The sequence below is a fragment of the Engystomops pustulosus genome, chromosome 1 (assembly GCF_040894005.1).
Source record: "Engystomops pustulosus chromosome 1, aEngPut4.maternal, whole genome shotgun sequence".
Taxonomy (NCBI): domain Eukaryota; kingdom Metazoa; phylum Chordata; class Amphibia; order Anura; family Leptodactylidae; genus Engystomops; species Engystomops pustulosus.
Window position 1 is genome coordinate 102,471,145 of NC_092411.1, and position 22,635 is coordinate 102,493,779.

Consider the following 22,635-nt stretch of genomic DNA (forward strand, 5'->3'; position numbering starts at 1 on the left):
AAGTAAAGCTATCCTGCCTCCTTTCCTCCCCTGAAACAACTAACCCTTATTAGACGTCATCCCCTTCTGTAGCTGAGTTCTGATGCAGAAACAGTGCCCCTCTGAGCTTGGCACCAGCCCTGCACGTCTCTGGCTAGCTGCACAGGTGTATCACACATGCATTTAGACCGTGCGCATAGTTGGAGCAACCTTAAGCTAGCTGGCTGGTAAGCTGATGGGTTGCTCTCGCTATGCGTCTTGGCACATGATGGGTGTAGCAAGCCAGGAATGTGCATGGCTGGTGCCGAGCTCACATTGCACTTCTGTGAGAGCTCAGCACTAGCCAGGTTAGGAGTTTCAGAGCAGAAGAGGTGGAGGGATAGCTTGACTTTGTGTCTGAACACAACAGTTTAATTGCAATTGTCTCGGTTATCAAATCCCATTCACTGTAAAGTTCTTGTAAGCTCCCTACAATATGTACTGAGTTATGCCAGATAAATTATAAAAGAGTCATTGATGATTCCCTTGGTGTATCAACCAAATGTTTACAGACAGCTTTAATGATCACATCTGTGATTTTATTACAGGTCTATATCAGTTCACAGTTATGGAGGACACTGCGCCTGGATCTGTAATTGGCAGACTGCGAGCACATGACCCAGACATCGGAGAGAATGCAGTGATGTCCTACACCATCCTAGATGGTGATGCCGGGGACACTTTTATTGTGATGTCAGACTCAGCAGGGCAAGATGGAATTCTCAAAGTGCAAAAGGTGAAATGCTACCAAGGGAATTTTGAAATGTTGAAAAGTCCATCAGTTAAAACGTTTGAAGCCATCCACCTTCTTGCTTGAGGCTAGGATGGTGCCTTATATTGTATGCTGTTAGTAGACTGGCCTCACCTTAACCTATAAATTATAGCCACTTCAACAAGTTTCTTACAACCCAGAAATGTCAAGCTAGGATGCATATTTAAACAGAGGCGAGTTCTGGATTTATAGAAACTTGTTGCTGCTTTCGCCTAATGTTTGGTATGCTAAAACCCCAACTTGGTTAACTGGAGAATGTTTATTCTATTTTTCTTAGCCATTCGTAAATCCAAAACATTAGTATGGATATCACCTAAGTTTAGACAAGACTATCAATTTGGCAGGGCAGGATCCTTCCAGGTGTGCCATTTCAGTGTACTTTTGATTCTTATGTATTTATTTGTTCTTGTCTTAATGTAATGTATGTGAACTCCTTATTTAATTTACAACACCATAGAATTAATGGAATTATAAATAAATAATAGAGATTAAAGATTAATAGTTTAAACCAAAAGTTTAGCACACAACTACATATTTCATTTGGATCAAAAACCTTTGTGAAACCAACAAAAGAAAGCATAAAGTCAATGGTGGGCATTTATCCCAGTTTTCTGGTGTACAAATCATGAAATAATTTAAGTCTTACTCCAAGTGGGCTTGAAGGGAGGCATACCAGGAAGTGGAGTGAGTTGATACAAGATACTTCTGCCTCATGCCTGAATGAGCGCAATTCTATGCCAGGCAGGGCATGATGCGCGAGCGTATAAGGAAATCCCTTTAAATGTTTTCCTTAGCTTAAATGGAACCTACCTGCACATGGCTGGCGTTAAGGGTCCTAAACCTTTTTACCTTTCCTGTGTTGGTGGCAGCTTTCTCAGTATTCCAGAGAGGAAAGGTGTTGGGGGGGGGGACCTGGTGACTTGAATCCACTTTTGACACATATACAGTGCATAGTGAAGCTGAGGTCAGTACATGTCGCTTCATTGAGTATGCTCTGAACATGTGAAGTAATAAGGCAGTTAGGGACCCCAAACCTTCTTGCAGGTTCCCTTTAAGTATTACCTACTTCTGATATTAACAAACATTTGCTGATATTTAGCAGGGACTTCTTTGTTTTCAGCCTCTAGACTTTGAGACTCGTCGTTCTTTCACATTTCGTGTTGAAGTGATGAACACAGTGATTGATCCACAATATATTCGCCGAGGACCATTCAAGGATGTTACAACTGTGAGGGTGACTGTGGGAGATGTAAATGAGTCCCCACTTTTCTCCCAAAACCCTTATACCTTAAGCGTGTTGGAAAACCAGCCTCCAGGAACACTTGTAGGGGTAGTCCAGGCGCATGACCCTGATCTACAGAGCAACTCTATCAGGTAACAGGCTTCACATATTTTTAAGGTTCTTGGTTTATCTGTACTCAAATTTTAGGATGATTGGTATTCTAAGTATAGCCAAGCTTCCCTTGCTGATATCCCCTTTTCTTTCTAGTTTTAGGCTTATATATTTTACAATTTTAAAACTCTTTGCCACCTAAACTTTCTAGATTTGCAAAGTTGCCTAATAGGTCACATAAAGTGCCTAAAAACATACTGTATTTAGCACCAAGCATGTACATTCAATTTTCAGTGCACATTGAGGTAGAATTATTTTCTGAAATTTAAAGTAGGTGACCTTTGTTTAAAAAGACTTTCTGGGGGTTGCCATATTGAGCCTCAGTCTGTTTTTTTATTGTCTGTAAGGAAAGCGCTGTTATTTTAGATAGCAGCAATCAATGGAAGTTAACAGAAAAATACATTCCCTAGGAAAGAAGTCCAAACACTTACCCAAAAAGACCATGAGGGTTTGGCAGTTTTGTGCTAGATCTCCATGTAGTAGTAATGATGCGATAACTTTATGTCCCAGTATATACAACATTGCTAATTGCAAAATGAGCTGCAGGATATATACATTTTTAGTACTGTTATTGCTATACAGACAGTTCCCGGTTTACGTACAGGGTTGTGTCTTCAATCAAATTTCAAAACATTAATAATCACATACTTTTAGTGTTATAGTTTTACACAATTAAAAAGCCTGCAGATAGTTGTGAATTCATCATTGTGAATTCTTCTTTCATAGGAGATGACTAGTTAAATAAGACCAAATAACACTAGGATGCTATCATTATACATTGTTATTCCATTCTATAATCAGTTTTCAAGGTTTCCATATTTTTTTTCAATCAGCTATTCTATCGAGCCACTCTCCAACCCAGAAGAACTGTTCACAATAAATCCAGAAGATGGGACCCTTAGAACAAGTGTCTTCTTGGACAGAGAAAACAAGAAAGAGCACAGCATCACTGTAACAGCTAGTGAGACCGGTGAGAGGGGTCATCAGTGTTTCAAAGGGGAGCCAGCCACTTTCAAAAGGAAATCTGTCATCAGTTTGGAGCACAATAAGCTGCAGACAATTCTAGTTATATGCCTTAGAGATCTATATAATTATACCATTGTGTACCTAGTAAATAGTAGCAGGACTATGAAAAGTGAGCTTTAAATCCAGGTTTGTAGCTTCTGCAACTGCTCTGGGCGGGTATTTGAGCATGAACCGCTTTCTGCCATTTACACATGAACTGCTTCACAGCCCCTCTCTTCTGCTCTCAGTGATTGCTTAAAGGGGTTATCCGGGTTTAAATTTTTTTTTATGGCCGGGCTGGGGAGGGATAGTTAAACATAATAAACATGGACTTACCTCCTCCGGCGCCGTTGATGTCCCGCGCCGCGGTCACTTCGATCCGTGCCCCTGTAAACAAACAGGGGCACGGAAGCCGCGCACAGGGAGCTTCCGGTCCGCGTTGTGGACGGCTCCTCCCATCCGTCCCTATCTCTCAGCATTGTAAGCGCTGGGAGATGGTGCGCATGGGAGCATCCGGCCGGCCGGAAGCTCCCTGTGCGCCGGTGTAATGAAACCGGCGCACGGAGAAGACGGGCCGCGGCACGGGACATCGGCAGCACCGGAGGAGGTAAGTCCATGTTTATTATGTTTAAATAGCCATAAAAAAAAAATTTAAACCCGGATAACCCCTTTAAAGTATCAAACCAAAATCCTGATACACGGAGGGGAGGGGCAGATAGTAGAAAGCTCTTCAGGTTGAAAGACTCGCCCAGAGCACTTTCAAGTGCTGCAGAGCTTGATTCTAAAGATTTCCTTTAAGAAATAATGCAGACACATCACATCTCAAGCTTGTACATAACTAGATACACATTCTGCAGTCTTTATATGCAATTAAAGAATGCACATAGTTGATGGCTTGTGGTGGTTTCACACACTTAATGGTTCTGCTAGTTTTATTTTCTGGGGATTTTCTTAAATGTTATTTTAAAACAACTTGAAAGTATGTACAGCAACATAGAAAAATAGAAGTGTTAATAGTTTTTTAATTAGCAAAAGAGAATGTAAATTGGATCAGTATTTGATCCCCTTGTGCCTTCAAAGCTTCGTTCTTCATTCGGTACAATTTTTAAAAAGAACTTGGCAGCATAGTTTCAAGCATTTTAGAGAACATAGCACAGACCTAATGTGTAACACACTTACCTAAAACGTATGCACAGTATATTGTTTAAAAATAAATTCAAGCATATATCCAAATGAAAAAAGCCAAAAAGTATGAAAAAGATGCACACAAAAATAAAAAAAATATATAACTGCTGGAAGACTCTAGGTTCTACAAACAATATTGTAAAAGTTATTTGACTGCTAAGTAAAGACCAGAAACAATTTAGCAGATATGATATCTGTACAATGTAAATCCTGGGGTATGATGTTACCTGGGTAGAAGAATGTATCTAAAACAGAGGATCAAAGTAATGCTTGGGACTTTTTGAGGAAGGATATTACAGTCAATTGTTTCCTCAACATTTTTATTATTGGAGGTATAGAAAATCTAATACACTGTAGAACAGCAGTGAGAGAGTTGACTGACCTAGAACTACAGTTTAATAGCATACATAGTATGATAAAATCTTTCAGAGAAAGTGTAGATAATGTACACTCTGACCTTGTATAGACATGAAGACCATAATCGGTGTTGATCAGGGCTTGTATTCCAGTTTCCAAACAGTCTCAAGATGTTGGTTCAAAAAGACATCTCTAGAGCCAGTGCTTTTGTTGGGCATATTGATGGAGACATAAGAGGAAAGAGCACGCAGATAAAGTTGCTTGGAGAGGTTTTAATTACTTTAGACAAGGAGTCAAAAGTGCCATGGGCATGAAAATTTGTTCTTGATTAGAGATATATACCTGTATTTTTCGGACAATAAGACGCACCCCAGATTTATGCTTCCAAAAAGGAAAAATATATTTTACACCAATTAAAATATCCCATTTGGTCGCACTAAAGCACAGCACACAAAGATATGCTTCATCCATGCAGTTACACACACAGCTCTGCATTATCCATACAGTTACACACAGAGCTTTGCATCATCCATACAGTGACATACACAGCTCTGCATCATCCATACAGTTACACACACAGCTCTGCATCACCCTTACAGTTACACACACAGCTCAGCTATACACACAGAGACCCCCCCCCCACACACACACATACTTCCCCCCTTCCCCTATTTCCCTCTTCCCTGCTTCTTACCCTGTCCCAGGGCACATATCCCCATTCTCAACAGTATGTGGTGATGTAAAAAGCATGTGATCAGTCACATGATCCTGACAGGACCGCTGGGAGATCGGGTGCAGCTCTATATCTGGGCATCACCTGATCTCAATTACGTTGGTCAGGAGGGTCTGGCAGTGCTGGATCCTTCTGACCTCCTGAGCAAGATTTTTTCCTGCTAAAAGGTGCGTCTTAAAGTCCAAAAAATACGGTATGTTCTATGAGTACAATTAAAAATAAAACCCCTTCCCACCAATGCCCTTTTTCATGTTTATGTTTCCATTTTTGCCCTCCTACTGTAAAAATTCAAAACTCTGCAGAAATTAGTAGTCCAGTGTGTGTACATTAACCTTTTCACTCCCCACGACGTACTATCACATGGTCAGCTCTCTCCATACATTGTGGGTGTATGTGGCTGCATATACAGTTGACGCCAGCTTCTAAATGCCGGGGTTGGTCCTGCCACCGATCGCAGCAGTTAACCTCTTAAGTGCTATGCTGGAACCACCTTGGCACCTAATAACGGTCTTGGTGGGTGCCGCATTTTTGGATGGCTGATCGGTGCCCCCATCCACTCTACATTATCGGAGGGCATCAATAGGTTGCCATGAAAACCTACAGTCTCCCAGAGACTTTACTGTTATTAGATATCAAAATTACTATATACTGCATGTAGTATACTAGCATATTGTATGAGGGATCATACAGACCCTCCAGAGTTCAAGTACCTAGAAGGCCTAAAATAATAGTTTAAATAGTGTAAAAAAATGGGGAAACCCACTTTCCCTAGAACACAAATAAACATTAACAAACAGTAAAAATCATAAACCATGTTGGGTATCGCCATGTCCCAAAATGCCCGCCCTGGGTTCAAGTTCCTTCCAGGTCAACATCTGCTAAGAGTTTCTATATTCTCTCTGTGTTTGCATGGGTTTCCTCCACTTTCCTCCCACACTCCAAAACACACTGGTAGGTTGATTAGAATGAGAGCCCCATGGGGACAGGGACTGAATGGGCAAGCTCTGTGTAGCACTGTGGAATATTTGGGCGCTATATAAATAAAGGAATTATTATTATTAAAATGATATAAAAGAAAATGTCACCAGGTACCGCAAAAAATGACACCTTACACATGTCCATACACTGAAGTATGAAAAAGTTATTGGCCTCAGATTTTGGCAAAATGGCAATTTTTTCAAAGATTTTCATTTTTTTAAATCTACTAAACATAATAAAACCTAAACATAAATTTGGTATCCGAGTGATCGTACCAACCAATAATAGGGAGGTGTCATTTGGAGCACAGTGAAAGCTGTAAAAACAGAACCCACAGGAAAATGCGGCAAAATTTCACAATACTTGGAATTTTTTTACATCTTTCCAGTACATTGCATGGGATATTAAAAGTACAATTTGTCCCAAAGGTAAGAAGCCTCACACATCTCTGTAAACGTAAATATAAAAAAGGTATGGCTTTGGGAATAAGGGGAGTAAGAAACTCAAAAATGAAAAAGGGCTGTGAGGGTTATAGAATTATGAGTCCTATGTGATATTTATTCCTACTTTTCTAGCAGCTCTCATCTCAGCAGTCTCAGAGGTCTCTGGGTTCCTGTGACTGACCTCATTCCAACCCACATATATTGTCTATGTAATTTGACGTTTTAGACCTGTTGTGTTAGCAAGAAAGAATTCAGCATATATTTCAGAGTGAAAATCAGATTAGAAGGGAAGGAGGGAGGATGACAGGTGCCAAAGTAAGGGGTTAGGGATGCACTTTGCACTGGCGTATATTGCATTTTTTTTTATTCGCTTGTACGACTGGTTTATTCAAAGTTTGTTCAAAAATTATTGACCTTTTAACAAACAAATAACATATGTCTTTACATGTCATGAGAATATTTGTAAATGAGTTCATAGATTCACTAATATATTTCTTGTGTGTGTCTTCTGTATTGTGATTTATGCATCATGTGATGTTTTTTCATATTTTTTATGTATTTGTGTTCTGTATTTTCTTTTGTCTCTGTGTTGTGGATTTTTTTTCTTTTTGTTGTGTCTCTGTGTTGTGTTTTTGTTTCAGACAGCCCCTCCCAGGTGTCACGAGTTGGAGTGGTGATCCAGGTTTTAGATATAAATGACAATCCCCCAACGCTTGCAGAGATATATAAGCCACACGTGTGTGACAATGCTCAAGCAGGACAGGTAGGTGACTTCATTATGGAAAGTAAACAGCTATACTTTATTTAAAAAACAGATATAAGTGGATATTAATATATTGTATATATTGTATATTGTAGTATTTTTCAACCTCTTCTCTGTGGATAAGTTGTAGACCTTAACAGGTTATTCCAGGTTTTTTTTTTATTAGACACATAAATATTAGAGCTGCCTATATTATTAGTTACTAAAGCCTTTATGGCACAAAAGTGTACATCAGTTGCCCAGAACTAAGACACAACATTTCCCTACTAATACGATACAGGAGCAAGTGCCATTGTTTGACATTAGTGAGTACAGGTGATTGTAGTTATCAGGAGCTGAAACCATTGTATCAAAAACACATCACAGGTCCAGGTAAGTATATAATGAAAGTAATACTAATAAGAGACCAGGAGCATACGCCATTTAACAGCATTAACCAGTGCACACTGATCTGCAAACAGTCTCCGTGTACTGTGGGTACAGAAAGTATTCAGACCCCTTTTAAATTTTTGACTTTTTGTTTCATTGCAGCCGAGATTAAAAAAAAAGTTATTTTCTTCATTAACAACATCACACAACATCTTGAAATGTAGATATTTATGCTAATTTATTAGATAATGAGATAATTTATTAAGTCTTATACAGTATAGACAGGTGCCTTTCCTAATCTAGTCCAATCAGTTTATTGAAACACAGCTGGACTCCAATGAAGGAGTAGAACCATCTCAAAGAGGATCAGTAGAAAATGGACAGCATGTGAGTTAAATATAAGTGTCACAGCAAAGGGTCTGAATATGTATGACCATGTAATATTTCAGTTTTTCTTGTTGAATAAGTTAGCAAAGATATTTGCATTTCTGTTTTCTTTCTGTCAAGATGGGATGCATAGTGTATATTACTGAGCTAAAAAATAACATTTCTCATCTTACCAATTGGCTGCAATGAAATAAAGATGGTAAAATATAAAGAGGTCTGAATACTTTATGTACCCACTGTATATGTGTAGGACTACATAAAAATGTGTATTGGTATACCTATGCACACACAATAACTAGTGTAGACCTTGGCATTATAGTGCAAATTAGAGCATCAACACAAATGGTGACATCTGCCTGTGTGGCTCAATTCTGATAAATAATAATTTTGATTCTGATAATTTTTTTAACCACAATTATCTAGATATGCATTTTTATGAAAAATAAAGAGTGACAATGTGGCAACTGGAAGCCCAGGAACCATACAACATAGTCCTATTATAAATATATGTACGCATGATAACTGCCTATACATACAGTCTACAACCTGTCCATCCCCCACTCAGATATGCAAACCTATGGGTCATCTTGCCAGGGCCCAAGCTCCAAGAAGAAGATAATATCAATGTCCACCAAACCTACCTACAAATTCAGTCCAAAGGATGTGGTGGCTTGATATTATCCTTTGACAAAGTCCAAGGATGTGGTCCACAGGATAAAGGGGTGCAGTAGTATCTCCATGAGATCCAATGGGGAGGAATGGAACTCAAAAAGTAAAGTAGATACAACTTAGTTCATGCTATGCAAAGCACAGGACAACTTTTCTACGAGTAGCAGAGTGCAATGACGTACAAAGAGGTTTGAATCCCCTTGGTGAAGGGAAGTATATCAGGGGTCACCAAGTGTTTAGAAATCTTTATCAGCAAATTAATTACGAGTTAGTCTAACTGTTCTTAGCCATCTTTGTAACATAGCAAAGAGAGTATACAGTCCAAAGGGTTAAAAGTATTTATGTCTTTAAAAATAATTAATATTGAGGTTTTAGAGACTGTGCATGGTGGAAGAGAGTGGAAGCAGCATGATTTTGACTGAATATTCTAATCTCATTTGCAAAAATTTACAAGTTTACAGACCATGGATTAAAGTATGCCAAGTGACATAAAGATGTAAATTTTCTGTGGCTATAAAGTCATATGAGGAATGTCAGTAACACAATCTAAAAGCAGAAATTACTACTACCGTATATGTTTAAGCATTTAAATATATTCTACAAGCAGTATGGCGGGCATTTATTTTGGTCAATTATAAGAAGACCCAAATCAGCATCTACAAGGTGTTCCAAGTTTAAAATATGCCAACTAATGTATTATATTCAAGCATATTTATGTCTTATTGATGTATATCAGCATATCTTCATTATCTGTGATCTTGCATATCTTCATTATCTGTGATCTTGTATGTTATAAATATTGCACTTTTTCTAGCATTGTATGTCATGCTTTGCTTAACTCGGCTTCTTGTAAAACCCTACTGACAGGAAAGATGGAAATATTTAAACAATTTCCATCTCACAAAATGTCAGGTTCCTCATTGGCTCTGTTATAGGGAATAACTCACCTGTTCCCTAGTAATTCCCTTACCTCCTGTTCTGCTTTGCTGTAATGCGAGGAAAAACAGGTGGGGAAACAGGTTCCTGGAAGAAATTATTTAGAGTTAGAGTTCCCCACAGAACCACAAAGAGTCTGGAAAATAAATCTAGTTTTGAAACAAAGCCTGGTTTTTAAGTTTGCAGAGCTCTGCTATATAAATCTTTATGTATTTGTAAAATAGGTTTCAGAAAGGTAGTTACCTCACGGAAATGGCTGCTAGTAATTTACTAGTTGTGTGTTTTGTTTTAATTACATCCTAACAATTCCAAAATATTTTTTTTTAATGACGCTGCCGTTTTCAGTTAATTTATGGTAATCACAGTATAAGCTAATTTATGAACTATAAAATATGTGAACTGTCAGCAATCTCACGTTTTTATATTCACTTGGATATCCTAAGAAGAGAATGGGTAAAGCATCACTTCAGAGACCAATATTGGCCACATTCTTTGTTATTTCCCTTAACCAAAGTTTCACTTTGAAGTTAAATTCCCAGCAAAAACTACAAATGTAGCTTTGACCATAGTAAGTGAGCGCTGCCAGCCCCAAAAGATTCATTTAATTTAAGATTACAAGATATAATCACCTTTGAACAACATTTTACAGTTTATATACAATCTACTTAAAAGTTAAAGTAACAATGTAAATGAATTGTTTTATCTCGTACTTATACTAAGTTACAGCCTTTATTATACTCCAGAGCTGCATTCACAATTCTACTGGTTGTCGTTGGAATCAGTCCATTAGCCTGTCATCAAGCACATCATAAACTGCTTAGTCAAGCTCCTTTAAAGGGAATGTCCCATTTATATCATTTTAGTAGTAAGAATTGTGCCTTCCTTTATAAACCTGGTACATGTGAAGTTGCAATTGAACCCAGCTATGAGAAGCTGTGTATTTGCTGCTTGCTGCAGCTTAACCTATGCATTTCACAGGAGTCTGAAAGTACATTTACAGCTTCACCATACCCATACTGCCTTTTTCCTTTCTTTTCTATCTCGTTTAACATTATGCAAATGAAACTGTCTGTGTCACCAGAGCCCTTCTGGCTCAGTTTTCTACTAATTATTCACGCTGGCTGAGGGAAGAACTGGCCAGCAATGCTGAACAGCCCCTGAGGTTTATTTGCATAATTTTAAAAGCCTATTTTCTCCAAAACTAGGCCATTAAAAGATACAGGAATAGTGGATCCACAAACCAGCTTGTAAATGTACAATACTTCATCCATGTGGTACATTTCCGTTAAAGGGGTTGTCCGGAATTAGAAAAATGTTCATATCTGGCTGGGGCTTGCTCCCATTTCCCCACGGCGACCCATTACAGCTTGTCTCTATTTGTTTACAAAGGCTGGCAGTGCTTTACTGGAACAGCAGACACATATCTACTTTTTTGTAATCACAGACAAGAATGAAGCATAGATCAGTGTGTTATGTTTTTTAAATATTGCATATATGATTTTTTAGTGAAGTAATAGTGCAGCTCCCAAAGACCAGACAGTGAAAGAGGAGCTGCATACAAAGTTTTGGCTTATTGTACTGCAGCCCTGCCCATATAGGCCTCTAGCATTACAGGAGGACCATCCTCAAATTAATAATTTGCCATTTTATGATTATACATTTATTTTAATGAAGTGGGGTATTTAGCTTTTCTTGCATCGCATGAATGTCCATTGTCTGTTCTACCTTATAAGCAAACTGTAAAGAAAAGAAGAAACTCAATAACGGTATTGAATCTTGCAGAATTGTGAATGCAGCTCATGAAACATAGAGAACCTGCACAGTAATTACAAGTTACTCAACTGTATAAAATAATTTATTTGTGCAGATAATTGAAAGTGGTACCTTTAGAATATTTTATATGGTAACTTCTAGTAAAAACACATTTATTGTCTAGTCCAATATTTTTTTTAAATATAACAATATATATATACAATTATAAGCCAGCCTGAAAATAAGCTGAAACACCCAATTGAACCACAAAATTACCGATAAAACTTATTGACTTCAGTAAAAGCCTAGGGGGGGAACTGCAGTGGCTACTGGTATATATAAAAATGATAATAATAATAAACTCAGTGGCAGCACTATCCCTTCATTAATGAAATGTTCAGCAGCCTCCCCTCATTAATACAATGTCCAGCAGCCTCATCTCACTAATAAAATGCCCGGCAGCAGCTTCCCCTCATTAATAAAAATGTCCAGTGGCAGCCTCCCCTTCCTAATAAAATGTCCAGCAGCAGACACCCCTCATTAATAAAATGTCCAGCAGCAACCTCCCCTCTTTAATGAAATGTCCAGCTGAAGCCTTCCCATTACTACAAAAAGTAATCCTCTCAATTAATTAAATGTCCAGAGGCAGTCTCCCCTCATTAATGAAATGTCTACCAGAAACCTCCCCTCATTGATAAAATATCCAGCAGCAGCCTCCCCTCATTAATAAAATCACCAGAAGCAACCTCATCTCGTTAATAAAATGTCCAGCAGCAGCCTCCCCTCATTAATAAATATCCAGTGGCAGACACCTCTCATTAATGAAATGCTCATTGGCCTCTTGTCATTAATGAAATGTCCAGGAACAACCTTCCCTCATTAACGAAATATACAGCAGCAACCACCCCTCTTTAATGAAATGTGCAGCTGAAGCCTTCCCTCACTTAATGAAACATTCAGCTGCAGCCTCCCCTCATTAATAAAATGTCCAGTGGCAGACTCCTCTCATTAATAAAATGTCCAGCAGCAGCCTCCCCTCATTAATAAAATGTCCAGCAGCGGCCTCCCCTCATTAATAAAATATCCAGCAGTAACCTCCGCTCATTAATAAAAAATCCAGCGGCGGCCTCCCCTTATTAATTAAATATCCAGTATCAACTTCCTCTCATTAATAAAATGTCCAGAGGCAGCCTCCATGCATTAATAAAATGTCCAGCAGCCTCCACTCAATAATAAAATGTCCAGCAGTGGCCTCCTCTAATTAAAAAAATATCCAGCAGTAACCTCACCTTATTAATAAAATGGCCAGCTGAAGCCTGCCATCACTAGAAAAAAAGGCCAGCGACAGCTTCCTCTCAATTAATGAAATGTCCAACCACAGCCTCCTATCAGTTAATGAAATGTCCAGTGGCAAACTCTCCTCATTAATAAAATGTCCAGCAGCAGCCTCCCCTCATTAATAATATGTCCAGCTGCAGCCTCCCCTCATTAATAACATGTCCAGCAGCAGCCTTCCCTCATTAAAAAAATGTCTAGCAGCAGCCTCCTCTCATTAATGAAATGTCCAGGGGCAACCTCCCCTCATTAATAAAATTTCCAGAAGCAACCTTCCCTCATTAATAAAATATCCAGCAGCAACCTCTGCTCATTAATTAAATGTCCAGCAGCAACCTCCCCTCTTTAATGAAATGTCCAATTGAAGCCTCATCTCAATGAATTCAGTGTCCTGCAGCAGCCTCCCCTCATAAATAAAATGTCCAGCAGCAACCTTCCTTTATTAATAAAATGTCCATGGGCAGCCCCCCCTCATTTATAAAATGTTCAGCAGCAACCTCCTCTCATTTATAAAATGTCCAGCGGCAGCCTCCCCTCATTAATAAAATCTCCAGTGGCAGTGTCCCCTCATTAATAAAATGGCCAGCGGCAATCTCCTCTCATTAATGAAACCTCTAGCAGCAACCTCCTCTCATTGATAAAATGTCCAGCGGTAGCCTCTCCTCATTAATAAAATGTCCACCTGAAGTCTCCCCTCACTAATAAAATGTTGAGCAGCAACATTCCCTACTAATTACATGCAGCACGCAAAAGGCCCCATGTCATTTAAAAAAAACTTGCATTTAGGTCTTTGCACTCTGCCTACGCACACTGTGTGAGGAGGCTGTGGTGCCGCCTTATGACATACAGTTTGCACAGACAGAGCTCACAAACATGTTTTTGCCTGCCACGCTATGGTAATCAATTTTATGCATGTCTTACATGACTGTCTTCAGGCTGCAGGCCCTTCTGTTACCAATCAGTGCTCAATCGAGTATAATCTGACTTTATCAGCATAAAAAATTGCTGAAAAAGTTGGCTCAAGTAAATAAGGTACTTTTTATTTCTGCAGGTAATCCAGACAGTCAGAGTAAAAGATGCCGATATTGAAAATGGTGTTTTTCATATTCAAAGCCCTAGTGCTTCATCTGAAGGAAACTTCACTCTTCAAGACAACAAAGGTTTGGTCACCTGTTCATGAAACCCATATTTATTTTGTCTGTAAGAGAAAGATAGATCAAAGTAATGGTAAACTGTTTTATTTTGTAGATGGAAGTGCATCCCTTCTAGTGAAACATAGTGGATTCTGGAAGTCACAAAGGGACATATTCTTAGTGCCTATAGAGATCAAAGACAACGGAGATCCTCCTCTTAGTAGTACTGATACTCTGACCGTCTCTCTTTGTCACTGTGAGGCAGGTGGCGCAGTTTTAACCTGTCAAATGACCACAGGATCAGCTGCTGGACTCAGTACTCCTGCTTTGCTGGCTATTTTGGCTTGTGCATTTAGCCTTTTGGGTAAATATTCAGTTGTTCTTACTCATTTTGTTAGCAACTACTTTATGCTGTTGGGTTATTGTGTAACAGTATATTTTAATGTCTCTTTTGTGCCATTGTTTACCCTACAGGGTCAAAAATGGTTTACAAAAACTGGATCCAAGTTTGGCCTTGGCAAACTACTAAACTTATACTGTAAAATTTAAGCTATTTTTTATTGATAATAGTAATAATAAATCTTCCATTTTCTCTTCATTCTCTTTTCACTCTCTTCTTCCCTTTTATTCAAATGCCTAAATTTTCACAATACATTTTTTGTAACTTCATATATTCCTCTCATTCATGTTATACTCATCATTCACCACATCAGCACTAGTGTCCCTTTTCTACTTGCAACGAAGACACAAGCCATCTCCTTTGTCTCTGTGTGAGGATGAAGATATCAGAGAAAATATAATTACTTATGATGATGAAGGTGGCGGAGAGCAAGACACTCAGGCTTTTGACATGTCAGCCTTGCAGCCTCCACAGACAGGCCTCTCTGGAGGCTTCTTCCACCCACCTCGAATGGACGTTCTTCCTCGAGTTCCTCACCATCCAGCTCCACGTTCACCCCAGACAGCCCCTGTTGATGTTCAAAGATTTCTGGCACTTAGGTTGAGGGAAGCAGAAAGAGATCCTATAGCACCGCCCTATGACTCCATCCAGGTATATGGTTTTGAGGGTGGAGGTTCCTCAGCAGGGTCGCTCAGCTCTTTGACCAGCAGCTCTGGAGGTTTAGGAGAGGAAGAACTCATTGGTGAAGACATATGGGAATGGGGCCCCCATTTCAGGACACTAGCAGAAATCTATGGAGCTAAAAGAAGACACTCCACTGCAGAAGAATAAGACTCTTTGCCAAATGATTGTTTACTTTTTTTCTTGTGAGTGATCTGCAGAATGATCATTATTTTCCTCCTGTCAGCAGAAAGGTTTAGAGCATTAGAAGAGAATCCCTTTTCTCCACAGAAAGAACTGTAGACTTGTAGAAAGGGAACCATGGGTTAAGCGTTTTGCCACCAAAATCCATCTTGGATTCGGTGGGAGTGTCACGCAGACATTAAAAGTTTCTAGAGGTATTGTGTTTACAGAATTGCATTAAATTCCAGTCTTCCCACCGCTTGCTGCGGGTGTCTCAGACACAGTCAGACATGTGCCATTTGTGGAAAGCAAACATTTTATTTTCAAAACAAAAGGCTTAAATAAGCAAAGTATAATGTCAGGGCGTAGAACATGTGAGAGTGTATTTCCTGTGTGTGTATGTCTTACCAACACTGTGAATATTTTTGTGTGCCTAGCAGCTGCTACAAGCCAGTAAGTTTTTGGATACTTTACTTTGACTATTCATTTTTTGGTTTTTACAACAGATGTCATTAGTTTCTGTGTCTGGATAGACTGCATTGTAATAAATATTGGTTCAGCACACAAAATGGCTGGCCCACTTGGATGATGGTGCACGTTAAGTTTTGTGTTCTTGGAGTTTACATTGCTGAATAGCTTATGATATTGAGTTTGAAAAGTCTGTTTTAACTAACACATTATTCACTGAGGCATAATTGATTTAAATCCTAAACCATTTCATGTGTGAACCAGTTGTTTGTGCTCCCTCATGCATTGTCACTTTAGTTACAGTGAAAGAAATCAAATAAAAGTGTCTGACATGATCTCCTTCAGTAAATCCAGGCTGTCTTGGATGAATAAGTCATAAGTCTTTAGATGTGTTACATTCTGAAAGTAAGAGTATGTGCTTTATCTTTGATAGCAAGAACAAAGAATTATTAGAGATTTCTTCAAAAGCATCTGTCGAGAATCGAAGCCAAAGCTTTTTAGAAAACGACTGCATTACTTGCTTTATTCCGCACTGAAACTAAATTCAAGCAATTTTTGTGTCTAAAGTAAGAGGAATGTGAACACTGTCTCCTGTAATCTATTTTTGTTCTTGCTCCACAAGATTTGGAATTCCCAGGGATTCCTGAAGAGAATGTCTCATTAAATATAGGTATCACATGCAGATTACCCCAAAAAACAAGAAATATAAAGAAAAGTGTAGATAGTATGCATACTTCTTACTAAGATTAAATAAAAATAAGACAGAGTCTTATATTATCTTTTCAGGGAATGTCTTATTTTTTCCATGAATTCTTTAACAAAAACAACAACATATATTCAAATATAATCATGGCATCACCTTCTGGATCATTGTAACTCTCTAGACCAGAGGTGCAAAACATTTTTTTTGGTCCAAGTGGTCATACCACTTAACTTGAAAGGGCCGCACCGATATCCAGCACCCTAGATGCATTAACAAACACAATACAACTTAAAAGCAATCCCCGAAATTATAACACCACATTACAGCAATAAATGCAAACCCAGAAACCAAATACTGCATTCAGACAATGGGGCAGACCGGTAATAAGGAGTGCATAACAAGGGCATTTGATATAAAGGCATCTGTTTAGTGTCAGGACAGATGACCATTCTGGCTGCTGCATTAAGAATAGATTTCAGGGGAGAGAAGGGAAAGACTGATTAGTAGGAAGTTAAAGTAGTCTAGTCCAGAGTGAATCAGTGCAACAATTAAGGTTTTAGAGGTTTCCATGGTCAAGAAAGAACGGATTCTTGAAATGTTTTTGAGGTGCAAGTGGCAGGAGTGTGCAAGTGATTGTATGCAAGGCACAAAAATGATAGGTAAGGGTCCAGCACAAGGCCCAAATCAGCAGGCCGAATGCCATGGAGTTATGTAAATGGAGATGTTAGGGTTAGGTTGATTAGTAGATGGTGGAAAAATAGATAGTTCAATCTTAGAAAGATTAAGCTTCAGGTAGAGAGAAGTCAGAGAGACAGGTGATGTTATGTTCAGAAGTAAAAAAAAATCAGTAAAAAAAATGGTACTGAAAACCAAATTTGCTGATGGTTTGACCAATGGGGGCAGTATAGAGGGAAAAGAGAAGAGGACCTAGGACAGAGCCCTGAGGAACCCCAACAGTAAGAGGAAACAAGAGAGATCCATATACTTCAATACTGTAGTATTGCATTATATGGTAGGAACTATCAGCCCCCCTTGGGTTAAAGTAACCAAAGGGGTCTAATAAATAATATAAAACTAAAATATATATATAAAAATATACAAATAAAATCATAAACATGTTAGGTATCTTGATCTATGAACATAAAAACAGTTATGTCTGTCATGGACCCCGTAAAATAGCACCCAGGTGCCTGAAATGCTCCTTTCCCATTTTGCAACACATAAAAAACATGATAAAAAGTGATCAAAAGGTGTAACGTTAATCAAAATGATATCAATGAAAACGTCATCACATCCTGCAAAAAAAAAAATGACACTTTACACAGCTCCGTATGGATAATGGATTTTGGGTATGGATTGATACCCATGAATGCTAAGTGACAAGTAGTTGGAAATTCTTCACATTCTGTTGTGGGCATTCGCCATCCTTATTGTACATTTCCTTACCAAACAGAACAATGGGGTAGCTTCATTATCTGTTCCTTGTTTAAAGGGAACCTACCTATAAAGGTAGAAGGGGTGGTAGGTGGATGGATGGAACGTGAGGATAGCCCTTTTTTGGGCTAATCCTCATGTCCTGGGTGTCTTTTAGAAAACTTTATTGCAGCTATATGCTAATTTTTTTATGCGGCTACTGGGGCGTGGAGTAGCCGGACATGAGGCTACTAGTCACGGCTACTCCACGCCCCAGTAGCCACGTTACTCTGCCTACCAGGTAATCTTCGGCCCTCGTCCGGGTCCCCTGCATTCTGCACATGCGCAGAACGCAGGCCTTCGGCTGCGCGGCCGTGGCTCCGGGGCCCGGAACTACTGCGCATGCGCAGTAGCTGGGGGACGAGGACGCGCAGCTACCAGGAGCTGCGCGCCGAAGATTACCTGGTAAGCGGAGTAACGTGGCTACTGGGGCGTGGAGTAGCCGCGACTAGTAGCCTCATGTCTGGCTACTCCACGCCCCAGTAGCCGCATAAAAAAATTAGCATATAGCTGCAATAATGTTTTCTAAAAGACACCCGGGACATGAGGATTAGCCCAAAAAAAGGCTATCCTCACGTCCCATCCATCCACCTACCACCCCTTCTACCTTTATAGGTAGGATCGGGGTGGTAGGTGCCCTTTAATCTTTCAAATTAAAGAATTCAAAAAATTAAAGTAAAGTATTAAATGAGCAACAATCGATTGTATTTATCCTCTATACCAGTGATTTTCAACCTTTTTTGAGCCACGGCACACTTTTTATACTTAGAAAATCCTGGGGCACACCACCAACCAAAATAGCACAAAATGACACCAAAACAGTCATAAAAGGCCTCCCTTTACTAATAAAAAACCCCTAGCAGCCTCCCTTTACTAATAAAAACCTCTAGCGGCCTCCCTTTACTAATTAAAAGACCCTAGCGGCCTCCCTTTACTAATTAAGAGCCCCTAGCGGCCTCCCTTTACTAATTAAGAGCCCCTAGCGGCCTCCCTTTACTAATTAAGAGCCCCTAGCGGCCTCCCTTTACTAATTAAGAGCCCCTCGCGGCCTCCTTTTACTAATTAAGAGCCCCTCGCGGCCTCCCTTTACTAATTAAAAGACCCTAGCGGCCTCCCTTTACTAATTAAAAGACCCTAGCAGCCTCCCTTTACTAATAAAAACCTCTAGCGGCCTCCCTTTACTAATTAAAAGACCCTAGCGGCCTCCCTTTACTAATTAAGAGCCCCTAGCGGCCTCCCTTTACTAATTAAGAGCCCCTAGCGGCCTCCCTTTACTAATTAAGAGCCCCTAGCGGCCTCCCTTTACTAATTAAGAGCCCCTCGCGGCCTCCTTTTACTAATTAAGAGCCCCTCGCGGCCTCCCTTTACTAATTAAAAGACCCTAGCGGCCTCCCTTTACTAATTAAAAGACCCTAGCAGCCTCCCTTTACTAATTAAGAGCCCCTAGCGGCCCCCTTTACTAATTAAAAGGCCCTAGAGGCCCCCCTTTACTAATTAAAAGGCCCTAGAGGCCCCCTATACTAATTAAAAGACCCTAGCGGCCTCCCTTTACTAATTAAGAGCCCCTAGCGGCCTCCCTTTACTAATTAAAAGGCCCTAGAGGCCCCCCTTTACTAATTAAAAGGCCCTAGAGACCCCCCTTAACTAATTAAAAGGCCCCCCTTTACTAATTAAAAGGCCCTAGAGGCCCCCCTTTACTAATTAAAAGGCCCTAGCAGCCTCCCTTTACTAATTAAGAGCCCCTAGCGACCACCCTTTACTAATTAAGAGCCCCTAGCGGCCTCCCTTTACTAATTAAGAGCCCCTAGCGGCCTCCCTTTACTAATTAAAAGGCCCTAGAGGCCTCCCTTTACTAATTTAGAGCCCCTAGCTGCCTCCCTTTACTAATTAAAAGACCCTAGCGGCCTCCCTTTACTAATTAAAAGGCCTTAGAGGCCTCCCTTTACTAATTAAGAGCCCCTAGCGGCCCCCTTTACTAATTAAAAGGCCCTAGAGGCCCCCCTTTACTAATTAAAAGGCCCTAGAGGCCCCCTATACTAATTAAAAGACCCTAGCGGCCTCCCTTTACTAATTAAGAGCCCCTAGCGGCCTCCCTTTACTAATTAAAAGGCCCTAGAGGCCCCCCCTTACTAATTAAAAGGCCCTAGAGACCCCCCTTAACTAATTAAAAGGCCCTAGAGGCCCCCCTTTACTAATTAAAAGGCCCTAGAGGCCCCCATTTACTAATTAAAAGGCCCTAGCAGCCTCCCTTTACTAATTAAGAGCCCCTAGCGGCCTCCCTTTACTAATTAAGAGCCCCTAGCGGCCTCCCTTTACTAATTAAGAGCCCCTAGCGGCCTCCCTTTACTAATTAAAAGGCCCTAGAGGCCTCCCTTTACTAATTTAGAGCTCCTAGCTGCCTCCCTTTACTAATTAAAAGACCCTAGCGGCCTCCCTTTACTAATTAAAAGGCCTTAGAGGCCTCCCTTTACTAATTAAGAGCCCCTAGCGGCCTCCCTTTACTAATTAAGAGCCCCTAGCGGCCCCCCTTTACTAATTAAAAGGCCCTAGAGGCCCCCCTTTACTAATTAAAAGGCCCTAGAGGCCCCCTATACTAATTAAAAGACCCTAGCGGCCTCCCTTTACTAATTAAGAGCCCCTAGCGGCCTCCCTTTACTAATTAAAAGGCCCTAGAGGCCCCCCTTTACTAATTAAAAGGCCCTAGAGACCCCCCCTTAACTAATTAAAAGGCCCTAGAGGCCCCCCTTTACTAATTAAAAGGCCCTAGAGGCCCCCCTTTACTAATTAAAAGGCCTTAGAGGCATCCCTTTACTAATTAAGAGCCCCTAGCGGCCTCCCTTTACTAATTAAGAGCCCCTAGCGGCCTCCCTTTACTAATTAAAAGACCCTAGCAGGCTTCCCTTTACTAATTAAAAGACCCTAGCGGCCTCCCTTTACTAATTAAAAGGCCCTAGAGGCCTCCCTTTACTAATTAAGAGCCCCTAGTGGTCTCCCTTTACTAATTAAGAGCCCCTAGCGGCCCCCCTTTACTAATTAAAAGGCCCTAGAGGCCCCCCTTTACTAATTAAAAGGCCCTAGAGGCCCCCCTATAATAATTAAAAGGCCCTAGAGGCCCCCCTTTACTAATTAAAAGGCCCTAGCAGCCTCCCTTTACTAATTAAGAGCCCCTAGCGGCCTCCCTTTACTAATTAAAAGGCCCTAGAGGCCTCCCTTTACTAATTAAAAGGCCCTAGAGGCCCCCTTTACTAATTCAAAGGCCCTAGACCCCCCCCCCTTTATTAATTAAAAGGCCCTAGAGGCCTCCCTTAGCTAATAAAAAGCCCCAGCCTCCCTTTACTAATAAAAAAAGACCCTAGCTTCCTTCCCTATACAAATAATAACCTTATATACTTACCCTTGATGTCTTCTTCCACGTACCTTCACTCCTAATGGCGATCCGCCCATCTTCTGTAGCTCCTGCACCGCGCGCCTCTGGTCACGTGACTTACGCGACCTGACGTCAGGTCGCGTCAGTCACGTGACATGGGCCGCGCGGTGCAGGAGCTACAGAAGATGAGCGGATCGCCGACGCGGGGCTTGTAGGTAAGTATGGGGCAGAAACACGGGGGCGTGGCGGCAGCATTACACAGGGGCACCATAGTTCGGGGAATTTTCCCCGCGGCACACTCAACCATGTGTCGCGGCACACTCAACCATGTGTCGCGGCACACAGGTTGAAAATCACTGCTCTATACAGTGGGGAGCAAAAGTATTTAGTCAGCAAGAAATTGTGCAAGTCCTTCCACTTAAAAAGATGAGAGAGTCCTGTAATTGACATCACAGGTAGACCTCAATTATGGGAGACAAAGGGGGATATATATCAGGGCCTATACACCACGTCGGAGTAGCTTATTGCAAGCACTTGCGATTATTTACTCCAATCTGCCACCTTTACGCTAGTGGGACGTGAGTGGGGTGGCGCAGCTGGGAGTGGACCAGTGCAGGGCGTCACTGTCCCCACGCTTGCACATTAGCTGCAGCCAGAGAATTTTCAGGCAGGGCCTGGCGTAGAAATAAACACTGAGCAGGGCCCCGCTGGATACACAAGATGGGGCTGCGTATGATAAATATCCCCCAAATGTGAAAACACATGCAGAAAATCACATTGTCTAATTTTTAAAGAATTTATTTGCAAATTATGGTGGAAAATAAGTATTTGGTCAATAACAAAATTTCATCTCAATACCTTGTTATATATGCTTTGTTGGCAATAACAGAGGTCAAACCTTTTCTGTATGTCTTCATAAGGTTGGCACACATTAGGAGGGCAGATAGATAGAGCCAGTGGCGTAACTAGAAGCTGATGGGCCCAAGTGCAAAGTCTGTGCCAGGCCCTCGACTATAATGTAGGGTTTATAGTAATAGTCTTCTCATATGGGAAAGTGACACCATAAGGGCCCCCTAAACCTCTTGGGCCCTGGTGTGACCGCAACCATTGCACCCTATCAAGTTACGCCCCTGGATAAAGCTGTAACCAGGGA

At 40.6% G+C, this 22,635-nt stretch overlaps 1 protein-coding gene across 2 annotated transcripts in view; it reads left to right on the forward strand.

Annotated features, from left to right (window-relative positions):
• Window positions 1-16,055, forward strand: part of CDH24 (cadherin 24) — an 82,310-nt gene extending 66,255 nt beyond the window's left edge. For both annotated transcript variants that reach the window (XM_072150399.1, XM_072150406.1), the window contains 7 exons: window positions 567-754; window positions 1,911-2,164; window positions 3,017-3,153; window positions 7,526-7,647; window positions 14,147-14,255; window positions 14,344-14,592; window positions 14,942-16,055. In XM_072150399.1, coding sequence (XP_072006500.1) covers window positions 567-754; window positions 1,911-2,164; window positions 3,017-3,153; window positions 7,526-7,647; window positions 14,147-14,255; window positions 14,344-14,592; window positions 14,942-15,459 — 1,577 coding nt within the window. In that variant the 3' untranslated portion in view covers window positions 15,460-16,055. The remainder of the gene's footprint in view (window positions 1-566; window positions 755-1,910; window positions 2,165-3,016; window positions 3,154-7,525; window positions 7,648-14,146; window positions 14,256-14,343; window positions 14,593-14,941) is intronic.
• The last annotated feature ends 6,580 nt before the right edge of the window (window positions 16,056-22,635 follow it).